The 12,351-nt window shown below is 37.6% G+C and overlaps 1 protein-coding gene across 4 annotated transcripts in view; it reads left to right on the forward strand.

The window, feature by feature from the left end:
- Positions 1 to 12,351, forward strand: part of HBS1L (HBS1 like translational GTPase) — a 62,544-nt gene that overhangs the window by 38,018 nt on the left and 12,175 nt on the right. For all 4 annotated transcript variants that reach the window (XM_074580669.1, XM_074580666.1, XM_074580667.1 and 1 more), the window contains 4 exons: positions 5,810 to 6,066; positions 6,544 to 6,709; positions 8,961 to 9,078; positions 11,762 to 11,908. In XM_074580669.1, the coding sequence (XP_074436770.1) occupies positions 5,810 to 6,066; positions 6,544 to 6,709; positions 8,961 to 9,078; positions 11,762 to 11,908 (688 nt within the window). The remainder of the gene's footprint in view (positions 1 to 5,809; positions 6,067 to 6,543; positions 6,710 to 8,960; positions 9,079 to 11,761; positions 11,909 to 12,351) is intronic.

The following is a 12,351-nucleotide window of genomic DNA, read 5'->3' on the forward strand; positions in this document are numbered from 1 at the left end:
GTTTATAAAAGAGAGAAAATAGAATTTTGTATCTCTGATACTTATTTAGCAACTGCCACACTTTGTGTATGTGTGCCTATTCCATAGGGAAGGAGGAGATAAGAAGAATGCTTCTTCATCTGTAGATGGGAGTAATTCCTGGATAGGCTAGTGATGACTTGGTCTCTGAGGAAAGATGGTTGGTTCTAACATGGTTCTCAGCCACTCTGCTTCTCCTCAGGGACCCTGAAATAGTTTGTATCATGCTTGCTTCCAGTTTAGTGACATACTATTTTTTTGTGATAGAAAAAAATTAGCCTTCAGGACCTGTGTGGTAATCCCTTTAGATAAATCCTCAATATTGTGAAGATGCTTTTTAATTCCCCTCACTTATTTAGTGGTACTGCTGAAATACTAATTGAGAACAAGCCTCTTTTGCTGTAGAAATTGAATGCACATTAGGCATTTAGCTTTAAGTGGGAGAAATAGGTAAGAAGTGGAGTGGTTTTTAAAAGAGCATGAGATGTGGAGTACAGCCAATCAATGAATATGGAAGAAAGCATAATTTAAATTATAAAGTTATCTGCATGTCTAAAGACCCCTGTGTCAAGGGGTCTGTGATGGCCTCCTTTCTTCTTTCCTCTACAGGCCGCTGTGGAGGCACTGCCAAGGCAATAGGACCTTGACATGAAGAACGGGGGAGGAGGTATATTTCTCCCTCTCTGCTGTAGGACAGAGGCATTTGCTCTCCTCATTCTTTTCCTAACAGTTGGAGCTTGACTGGCTCCTTTCCACAGTCTCTCCACAGTCTGTGCTATGGAGACCATAGTCTCCATATTGTGGTGAGCTGAAGCACCAGCATTGTCTTGCCAGCTTGTAATGTCTTTGTGCACATCTGTTTCTAAACTTGAAAAGCAAAGCAAAACATGAACCCCTGCCTCAACTCCATGAGTATCAGAGTTGTTTTTTTCTTCTACAGTTATCTTCTGGATTATTGACAGCATAAGGATGAGTTGTCAGGGAACAGATTGAATCTGTGTTTATTAACGCCTAAGAAAGGCTTGTTCTTTTGACTCTTTTCACACCCTTTTTATGTTACATTTTAATGTTGCATTGATAAATGTACTGGAGAGGGTTTATAATAATACAGGTTTCTAAATACATAGTTTATATCACTGACCAAAAGCACAGTGTTCTAAATTATTCATAGCAGTTTGGATTCCACTACCCCGTAATTGTGCCCCCTACTCTCACTCCCAAATATTTTTATAGCGTTGGTGCAGACACCATTAGAAGATGATTGTATAGTATGTATAGTACTGATTGTATAATATGAACTAGTTTTTGTTCTCACCTTTTATGGGATCTTAAAGGTAATTTATGGACCATGTTTTTAAAACCAGTGGCCTAGCATTAGCAAAAATAATCATTCTTTGACTAGCTATTCAGTCTTTATGATTTAATCTTATTATGAGGTATGACCTCATAATAATAAATGAATCTTATTTAAGATGGATGGATTATTAGAAGTCATGAATTGCTTTGAGCATTGATTTTTGCTGTGTATTCTTAGTGGGATTGTCTACAGAAAATGGAGTTTGCTCACTTCTGACAAACTGTTTTTCTGATGCTCTAGCAAAACTATTTACCAGGCTTTTTCTTCCTGTTAAGTCTTGAAGGAAGGCAGAAGAAGTTGTGAGCAAAAAAGGGTGATTATTTTAACCAGCCTGACCAATATTGCATAATTAATAATTTTGAAAGGGGAAATAAATGTAGACGTTCCTGTAATGACTGTAAGTACTCCGAAAGAGTCGGTTGTATAAAAATAATTCACTAAGCATCCAGACTAGAAGACTGAAAATAATGTTTAAAAGATAAATTATGCAGAGTTAATCTTCAACAGATAAGCTTTCGGGTTCTTCTTTGAATGCATGGTAGTGTGAGCCTTTCAACATTTCTGTGAGATTGAGTGTCTTCTAACATGTCTTATAACAACATATGTTGTATTTCTTCATTTTCCCCAGAAAACAGTGATGTAACCATAACATTTTACTCTGTTAGCTCTTACGGTCCTTGTTGGCAAAACAACATAGGAAGTTTCTGGCCTGTCAGTTTTAGTTTTGACTAAATGTTGGTCCTTGCCAGGCTTTTGTCTGCTGATTTCCTAACAAAAAACTGCGGTAAGCTTTTCTGACATTTGTGCCTGAATTGCTGGCGGTCGAGCTTCCTTGAGCACATGACCTCAGTGCACGTACAAGGTGCTTAATGGTTCTGTCCTTTAAAAGAAGTCAAGAGTTGCTTAATCAATGGCTCCATGTTAGTGGCTAGCAGTGATGTGTCAGGCAGGCACAAATGTTGGCAAACTGAGACAGCTATTGGTAGTTCCATCAAGTTCTCATACAAAGATGCAAGCAATTGGTTAGGAAGACACTTTCTCCAAATGCAAGTTTTTCTTGATATGGTGGTTCAACATAACTCAGACAAAGTTGGAAGTTTGCTATTGAAGAGGCTTGCTAATGCAATTGACTCGTTTATACCCTCAACTGCCTGCACTGGAAACATACTAGGTACTAGTATGCTATCCTGTGTGCTCTGTCTTCTGGCAGAAATTTTCAATTCAATAATTTTGAAAAATCTCAGTGGGAAAGGCTTACTGAAAAGCACTTTCAATGTCATCAATTTTTTTCATTGACTGTTAGAGATGAAGCTCCTTAGCATTTTTCTGAGCTGTAATCAAACTTCTAGTAAACTACTCATCTGGTTGCCATGAGGGTTGACTAATTGTGCCAGGGTCTTATTGCTGCATCTCTCTCCATCTGCTTCCATGAGACTGGAATTTTACGCTTCATCTGCCCATCTTCCTGTTTAGGTACCTAGCAATAAACTCACTCTCCCTTCCCTTGACATTGGTCAGCAAAAAGCTGAATTACCTCATCAGAGGTGCTCTGTAAGTAGATCATTTGCTCTATCCATTCTGATGTTTCTCCTCTGAAATTACAAGTCATGGTTTATCATGCCACAGGTTGTTTTCAGGTTTCCAAAACATGGTAATACCTGAAACCTGTAAAACTCTAAATGGAGCAGTGTACTGACTGTCCAAATATTGCACCTTTGAAAAAGTAGCAAGGTCTAATGTTTTGATGGCTGAGTCATGCTTTAGTCGTTATTTCACTTGTATCTAGCACCACTTCTTTGCACCATCCAAATAAAAACTATTTGGCACCCCTAAGCAGTGGCAGTCACAATACAAGCTACTTAGAGTTGAGAGAGTAGTTACTTTATCTGGCAATAACCATGATTCTTTCAGGTGCTGTAATTCTACACTCAGCATCCATCCTGTTTTTTGGAATCTTTACTGACATAGACTTTGGCCTGCAAGAAGATCTGAGCACCTGGGTTTAGAAAAAAAAATCATTACCTACCTAAAAAAAGTAGAATTTAGAAGCTTACAAATAACCTGTCTTTGAAAATACATTTTTGTCTTTTAATAGACTTCATGTGACAGTCTTTGAATTTATTTTGGAAAGCTTTCCAAAAACATGATAATTATGTTTTTGGGTCACATTACTTGCAGCTTCATCTAAATATCTTCCTTTTAATTTTTTTTATTTTTAAGAATTTAATTTGGGAAGAAACGCAGACGTTGGAAAGGAGAGAAAGCTATTGCCAACTGAAAAGGCTGTTTTGATATGGCTTCTTATACAAATATGTTTCTCCAGAACTTCAAATATTAGAATTTCAAAGAAGAACACTTGATACCAATGTAAAATACCATATTTGCATTACAGTGTGACCTTTGCATATTGGCACTAGTCATAATACTACAGTGTGAAATTACTAGATGTTACGCTGACACTGAACTGAAATTTATCTGAAAAAAGGGAGACTCTTAATCTTGATGAAAGATGTCTAATGCAAATTAATTGTAAATATATGAGGCTCTCTTAATACGATTCAGGCAAAAACGAACTCATGTATTTGATACCATGCAGATGATATGAAATACGTTACTAAAATATCACGGAATCACGGAATCTTCAGAGTTGGAAGGGACCTCTAGAGATCATCTAGTCCAACTCCCCTGCTAGAGCAGGATTGCCTAAAGCAATACGTAGAAAGCTTTGTCACCACAGTTCTCTGCATAATTGCCTTCTATCAACTTGATTGTTTTCAGTCAACTTTTGTGAAGTAAAATGTCCCTGAAGAGACATTGGAGAGAATAATTGTTGTGGCATTCCAAAGTAGATTTTCAGCTTGAACTTAATGTACTATTTAGGGAATTTTAAAAAATAGAGCCTTCTGTTCATCTTTTTACAAATGTACTTATATTTCCCAGTAAAAGAAAGCACAAATAACTCTAGTGACTATTTTTTCTGTGGAATAGTTCATGTGTAATCACCTTTCTTCATAGCTACATCTAAAGCAATGATGACCCACTAATTTTTGGAATTTAGGGGATCAAGTGTATTTTCTTATACAGGGTATTCAGCTTGTCAAGATACGATGTTATATACTGGAGTTTGTCTAAAACTGTACTTGGTGATACAGTACAGCTGGTTTCGTAGTGTCAAATCTAAAATGCCATGATGTGTTACCTAAGGCAGTAGTTTGATATAAACTTGTCCTTCACCTTCAAGTGGTTTAGAATATTTTGATAGGATAAGTTCTTGTGAGTAGACTTTATACAGAATTGTATATTCATTATGCAGAAGCGCAGGTACCATCTGTTCCCCTGCCACCAGCATGGCTGGCATAAACTAAGTTCTTTGCTTAACTAATTTGAGAAATGTGCTTGTGTATCCAGCCTTGGTGCAAGACCCTGGCCTTGGGTTGGGGATCTGTAGCCAAAAAAATTGAGCGGTCGCATTTCTGCTTTGGGGTTTCACAGTCAAGAGGAAAACTTGGCTTTGGGCCCTATGAAAAAGGTGTGAAAATCAATGTCTGCTGCAGTACTGATTGCATAGGTGGGTTCTGAAATGAGGGGAAAAAGGGAGATCTATAAAATGTCCCATATTGCTTAGTGCTATAATGAGAGGCTAATTTTGCATTCAGTCCGACCATTTTCTAGGTTTAATTTTTTAGATCGTAACTCTTGAACTGCCTTGTTCAGTAGACTAACATGCTTGGACTATATTGTTTCCCAAGATATATGCAACGGAAAGGGACTAATACAATGCAAATACTCCTACGCAGACAGAAAATGAGAAGTAATGTCAAATAAAAGCAGAGATGTCATGATGTGGGATTCTGAAGTACCAAAATAAGTAGTTTTGTATAGAAGGTGAAAAGAGGAAAACTGGGAAGTTAATTGTGGTATGTAAACAGAAAGTGGAGAGTGAAAAATTAACACTGGATGTGGAGGCACTTGAGTGTCTGCCCTTCATGCTGAATTGCTGTTCTCAAGATAGAACATTGCGATGTTGAGCTGTAATACTTGTAGCGTATGTGGAAGCTGTTTTAGAATCGATGCTTCAAAGTTGACGTGGGCTCTTACTTCAGAGACGACCAGATCTCTGTAGTTGTTCTGCAAAACTGCCCTTTCCCTCCCTGTTAAAAGAAGTGGCTGTGGGAAGCTTTTGTTTATCTGTTTCATGTATTTTAAAAGATTATTTCTTATCTTGCTTTTGTACACAGTGCTTTTCAGACAAGATGTTCAGAGCCGGTATCTGTGCAGTTTGTATCCAGCCGCTTATCATTTCCACCTTAATGGCCTTATCACATACTCTTTGTCTGGGGCTTGCATGATAGCGAAGGGAAAACGCAATTGCTTTCCTATGTTTCTATGGCTTCTTTGTCATTTGCATTCCTTGTGTTTTCTTTTTTCCCCTAGTGTGATTGCTGAAGAAAATGGCCATGCTAACACACCTCAGAAGGGACCGTTAACTGAAGATGCCAGTGTAGCTTCTGGGGTACTTGAGGCAGTCTCAAAATCTACTCTTTCATCCCAAGTGGCACAGGTTTCAGAAGAGCAGAATATGGTGCCTACTCCAGTAAAAAAGTCAAGCAAGGCAAAACCACAAATAGATGTGAAAGCAGAGTTGGAGAAGAGACAAGGAGGAAAGCAACTGCTTAATTTGGTGGTAATAGGTAATAGTGTTAAATGACATTTTTGACAAACATAGAAATTAAAAACTGTGTTGATTGAATCTGTCTGTGATCCAGAAGCAAAACCTGTCCTCTCACCAGGGAAGGGAAATCTCATACTGTTTCCAGTCGCATCTGCTTGACCATTATTCTTTGGAGGGAGTACATTCAGATGTCCTTGACTAGGACAGTGAGGTTGACTTAGCTTCCTTTTGACAGCAGAGTAAAATGCACTTTGGTTTGGTTTCGTTCTTGCAGTGTGTTCTTTTTAGTATGAGTTTGGAGGTGCTATATGGCTGTCATGCTAACTGACTGCTTCAATAAACCGTCTCTCTGTACCTCTGTCTTACAGGACTGTGAAATTCTGTGGATTGCATAAGCATTATCAGTGCATGTGATTTTCATATGTTTTAGTATATTTCTTCTTGTACTATATTTAAAAAGCGTAAATTAATAACATTGATATATTTCTTTCCATAGGACATGTTGATGCAGGTAAAAGTACTTTAATGGGTCATCTACTCTACCTTCTGGGAAATGTGAACAAAAGAACTATGCACAAATATGAACAGGAATCTAAGAAGGCTGGCAAAGCTTCGTTTGCCTATGCATGGGTCTTGGATGAAACTGGTGAAGAAAGAGAAAGGTAGAAATATCTTTTAAAGAGAATTACCTTTTTGTCCTGAAAGAGCAGTATTTGTTAGGAAATATCAATCTACTAATAACACTTTCCTAGAAATATTCTAAATGTTCAAAGATACTCAGTACTTACTAGCAAATACTTTTCGTTGGCTGTATGAGTACATGTTATCCAAAGAAAAATAAATAATATCCTTGTTTGGTTATAAGAAATGTGAAAGAAAAGTGGAGTATTTCTTCACATATTTCCATGCTGTGGAGTGCAGGGTAGGACTACATACAATGCGGAATGCTTCTAATAGCCAAATTAGTTCATTTAAAGCTGCCTTAACTGGTTTATGGCTGCCAAATTTCTCTCAGTTTGGTTATCACTGTATGGGAAAGGTCTAGGTTAAATTTTTCTACAAGGTGTTTTTCTACAATTTTTCTGAAAGGGTGTCACAGTTATAAACTAAGCACTGAAATGCCAGTTCATCACATGTGACTTACATTACATTGAATATAGAATCTATAAATTGATTACATTAATAAATTATATTTGTATTCTTTATAAACTGCCTTTACTTTATTAACTTGAAATACAAAATTTAAAATTAAATTTTATCATATTGAAAAAGTGTGTAATAGGGAAGCAGTGAAGCTAATTTAAAAAAAGTAATCTAAGAACACTAAATGGGATACTAAAGACATGATAGTCTGTTCACAAAATAATAAAAAAAAAGCATTTTCTTCTGTGTTTATATTTTTACAATCACTTGTCACCCATGGTTTCATAGCATATAAGCTCTTCTGGTTGGAAAGATAACCTTCACAATGTAAACTGATGCTGAAGAACATACAGTAAGGGAGTCCCTATCGAGTGTATAGCTCTTGTTGTTTTTAAAGGTGGATACGCTTTTGCAGTGTCCCTGTATATAGCTAAACTTTTGCCTTTGTGAGTCCTTTCATTTGCAAAGTGCAGACACAAACCTGAGTGGGGGTATGTGTGTTGGGGGGTGCAGGTTCAGGGAAGAGGGGGAACAGTCTTGACGTGACCAAACACAAATTTTAAAGGTAACTTTACGTCAGTTAGGGCTGATGATACTGTAGTGGTTGTGTTGTCATGGATATATAGTCTAAGGATGTAAAAGAGGAAAAGCTGGTGGGGGAAAGGTCTTTTTCTTAATCCACGTAGATGTTGCTGGGTGTAAAACAGACAAACTTTGAAGATCAGTTCCTTTCACAGATCTGTAATAGAACGATTAAACACCATATTAAGTATGTTATTTAATTATACAAGCTACCTTTGTTAGGTTGTAATTTACATGTAAAACCAGAAATAGAGACAAGTATTTATTGCCTGTGAAGAGTAAAATGTTAACAGAAAGTAAAGTTTGTGGAATAATTGTCATGAGCCTTAAAAGTGATATCCCGTGGTCTAGGATTTTTTTTAGTATCAAACAGTTGTGCATTTAGGTACCAGACTTCTCTTCAGAAGATAAATTGTAATTATAAAGGGAAAAGTTGTCTGAATTGGTATTTTTAATTGATTCTGTTTTCTCTTTACTTTGAGTTTTGTGTTTTTAAAGAAAAACTTTCTGGAGCCATCTGTAAATGTTAAGAGTTTTGGCGGGGGGTGTGTTATTTTATTGTTGGGTTTTTTTTTTTGTCACTGGAGGTAGCTGTGCTAATGTGAGAAGTTTTGTCCCTTGAAAGTACCTGTCTGTCTTCATCATCTATAAAGGGAGATGCAGATGACTAACCCAGATACAGACGTGTGCATGATAGGCTTTTGCATGTGATCAGATGCATCCTATCCTATGCGCTGTGCAGAACGTGTGGTTTAGTGAGGTGTGGTACCCGAGTCAAAGCACTGTGGTTCCTCCTTCATACTCAGTAGTTCTGCATGTGGATCTTTGCAAATGTATACCTGTATTCCTGTAGTCCACTACCTTCCATTTTTTTATTCGTGGCTATGTTTCTGTTACTCTATGATGCCCTTTTCTGAAGAGCAAAGTATTAAAAGTAGAACCAGTAATGATTTAAATATGCAGCACAATTTTCATGTTCTCACTGTGCTTGTTGGTTCATAGTCTATGGGTGCATGGAGTTAGAACTGGGAATTCTGGCTGTTTCTTTCTATTTTTTTGTGCAGGCTAAATCAAATGAAAGGTATGAAGTGTATGATTTCATGATTGTGTTTTTAATAGCTTACTTTATTTCTCTATGAAGCTTTCAAAGCAGTTCTAATGGTGTGCTGCATGTATGCTTTGCTTAAGGGGAGTGACGATGGATGTGGGTATGACCAAATTTGAGACAAAGACTAAAGTAATTACACTGATGGATGCTCCAGGCCACAAAGACTTCATTCCAAATATGATCACAGGAGCTGCACAGGTAGAGATGGTCTAAAACTCTTTTTTCAATAGCATTATTATTTATAACTTTTTCTTAAATTGGTTTTCTTCTGCTTTTAAAATCTAAGATGAAATGGAATCATTGATGGTGCGAAGATATCTTTGAGGTTTTTGTGAGTCTTCTAAACTTAAAAAAGAATGTGTTTGTTTAACGGCAGTTGCTTTTATTTTTTTTTTTTGGACGTTAACTTTTTGGAGGAGAGTTTTATTAGGGAAGTAATTTGAATACTGAGTTGCAGTTTGATAAAATCAGAGGCGAGCTTTGAAAGCTATTCAAATGTGGCGTATGTCTACTCAACAACAAGTTCTGTGAAAGTGGTCTCGGAGGTAAAGATTTTAAGTGGTTTTAAGCTTAAAGAAAAAAGATCTGGAGAGGTCAGACAAATGCCATTCTTCTGTTTAACAGTGTATTTTATATGAGATGAGAAAACATAACATAGATAGCCAAGTTTATGCAGAATGCATATGTGTTGTCAAGAGGATGCTTGCAGAGACTACGTGCCACTTGCTTTAGGAAGAGTGAGTAAAGTCAAAAGTATTGGGCACTTCCCATCGAATTCAGTATGGCACTTGCCATTCTCATAGACATTAGTTATTTAATTTATGGAAATAATAAACCAGAGGAGGAGAAGAATAACATGTGGTTGCATGAAAATAAAACACGTGAAATTTTTTCACTTAAAGGCACCCTTTTTAAACAGTAGAATTAACTCTCCAAAGTTGAGGTGTAATCAAACATATATTTTTTTCCGAAGCTAAACTACTGTGTAGAGGTTTTTTGCTTTGTGTCTGTCATTATGGTCTGAAATGTTTTATCTTAAGATATCAGTAAGGATGCGTATTGTTAGTATGATTTTACAGATAGAGAGCTATACTGTAGGAAGACTGGTTTGCCCAAATTCTGCTTTAGCTCTGAAGCAGAGTCTGGGTAAGAATTCAGACTGTGTGACCCAGTGGTTAGGCTGAAGAAGAGTCAGAAGTTGGCAAAGTATTGTGTAGAGCTTGTACAGTCATCTATATTGTGGAGCATATGTTGTAGGTAGTTCAGGAGTTTTAAAATTAGAAATGGATCTTTTGTTTCATAACAGTGGAAAATGTTGACTCAGCCGTGCCATTTTCTTTACAACCTTAATTTAAATTGGTTTGTCTTTTGGGGGAAAAGTAATACAGGCAGAAGTGTTAAGAGAAGACTTGCAGATCCACCAGCAGTTGTATTGTTTCAGCAGAAGATGGGGCTGGCCAAATAAGACTTGGTATCTCTGTGTTCCCTCAGCTCTCAGGATGGTGAGGGGCTAGTCTATTCTGAAGCCTGTTAAGGAATCACCGAAACTTTGCAAGTTTCTGTTGCCTACTAGAGTGGGCTCAGCGCTGATGCAATGGGTGGAAGAAAGCAAACATGGAAAGGGCTCTGATGCCTTTTTATCATGGAGAATTCTGTTAGGAGGTGAATCCCCAACTGCTGTTATGCAAAATGCAAATTAGCCTTATCAGGGCCAGGATCTAGCCTTTGATACATATGGTTAATTCACGTAAGTCCCGAGGTATGGGTTTTATAATTTAGAAAATACAGGAGGTCCTTTTTTTTTGAGGGAGAAATTCACCGCAATACACTTCTGAGGCTGAGAGCTGTGGGGAAATTCATCCCTCAGCCTTTTCCCGTTCTCACACTTGCATTGTCTCTGTATGAGCTGTGGGGATTTCACGCCTAGGACAAGGCGAGGGGAATTCAGAGCCAGGACAACGTGCTGTCACTGATCCTTCCCCTGGCATCCTAAAGCATAAGCATGCACAGAAAGGGAGAAAAGTACATTTTTTTTTTTTTTTCTCCTCTTTCCATGATGTCCATCTTATCAGTCCTATAAAATCATCTTACACCTGCCTCTTGACAGCAGCACCTTTATTCTTCATGTCCATTGCCGTTGCTTGGTAAATGATGACAGTCTAACTGGCTGTTACTTACCAAAGCAGGAGAAGTGGAAGAAATATTAGCAGCATTTAAGGCTAACAGCAAAATCTGTTTTTTTTTTTTCCCTGTACTTAGATGCTGACTTTTATGCAGTGCTGTAGACTGTGTAATACCTGTTTGCTCCTAATGCTCTGGCAGAGAATTTGCCTAGATGATAAAATAGGCTACTTCGTCTTTTTCACCTTGTGATTTTGGCATGCTCCAGTATGTTGGGTGGACTGTGAAGCAACAAGATCCAACATGCAGTCACCCGGTTGTCCCAGTTGTAGAGTGAGGCGATTGATCTGTAAGTTTTGCAGCTTCTCACTATGAAGGTGTCCAGACTGAGGCAGGGAGAACTGGACATTGTGCTTGTACCCGTTCTTAGGCTTCTGGAGCACAGGCCTCTTTTGTTTAGCTGAGGTCTGTGTGGCACATCCATAGTGGGTAGTTTGAAGAGGATGGGTTTCCTAAAACCAAGAGTTGGCATGTGTTTTACAGGAAATGGTGGTTTATGGCATGAGATGACATGATGCTGTAATATCACCCCGAAGTGGGCATGACACAGAGAGGACTGAGAAGTTTCAATTATATTTGAAGCACATCAGGATTCCTCCTGTGTAAAGTACATTTTGTGTGAAGTGTTGCTGATTGACATATTCACTGAGATTATTTCCACTTCTTAACCACTTTTCATTGTATTTTTTTTTTAATCTAGGCTGATGTGGCTATTCTGGTTGTGGATGCTAGCAGAGGAGAGTTTGAAGCAGGGTTTGAGACGGGTGGACAAACTCGAGAACATGGATTATTAGTGCGCTCTCTTGGAGTGACACAGCTAGCTGTTGCAGTCAATAAAATGGACCAGGTACATCCTTACTTTTTTTTCATTTAATTGAAGGGCTTCCATCTAGGATTGTGGACCCTAAGTTTAAGGATCAATGTTGTGAAACTAATAACGAAGTATTGTTTGTTTCTTTGATTCTCAGCTCTGTCTCTTGTGTTTGGACTTTACAATACTTTATTATTTTTTTAATGAGTGTATTTTCAAAGCACACAGAAGGATAGTTTTAGTGCTAAAATTAGTAGGGATCCCTCTTGTACTTGTGAAAAATCTCACATAAGCAGTTAACCCAGTGGCATGTGCAAGGGTATCTTGGTGGTCATTCAGGTCAAGACCCCAGAAGCTTTATTTAAACCTGTAGGGTGTGTTAAATATTAGTAGTTGTATTTTAGATTATTACCATGTTGTATATATTCTTGCTGAATCTGAATTTTATGTAAACTTAGAAAAAAGGTGCTGTTCAAGGA

This window comes from Larus michahellis, chromosome 3 (assembly GCF_964199755.1).
Source record: "Larus michahellis chromosome 3, bLarMic1.1, whole genome shotgun sequence".
Taxonomy (NCBI): domain Eukaryota; kingdom Metazoa; phylum Chordata; class Aves; order Charadriiformes; family Laridae; genus Larus; species Larus michahellis.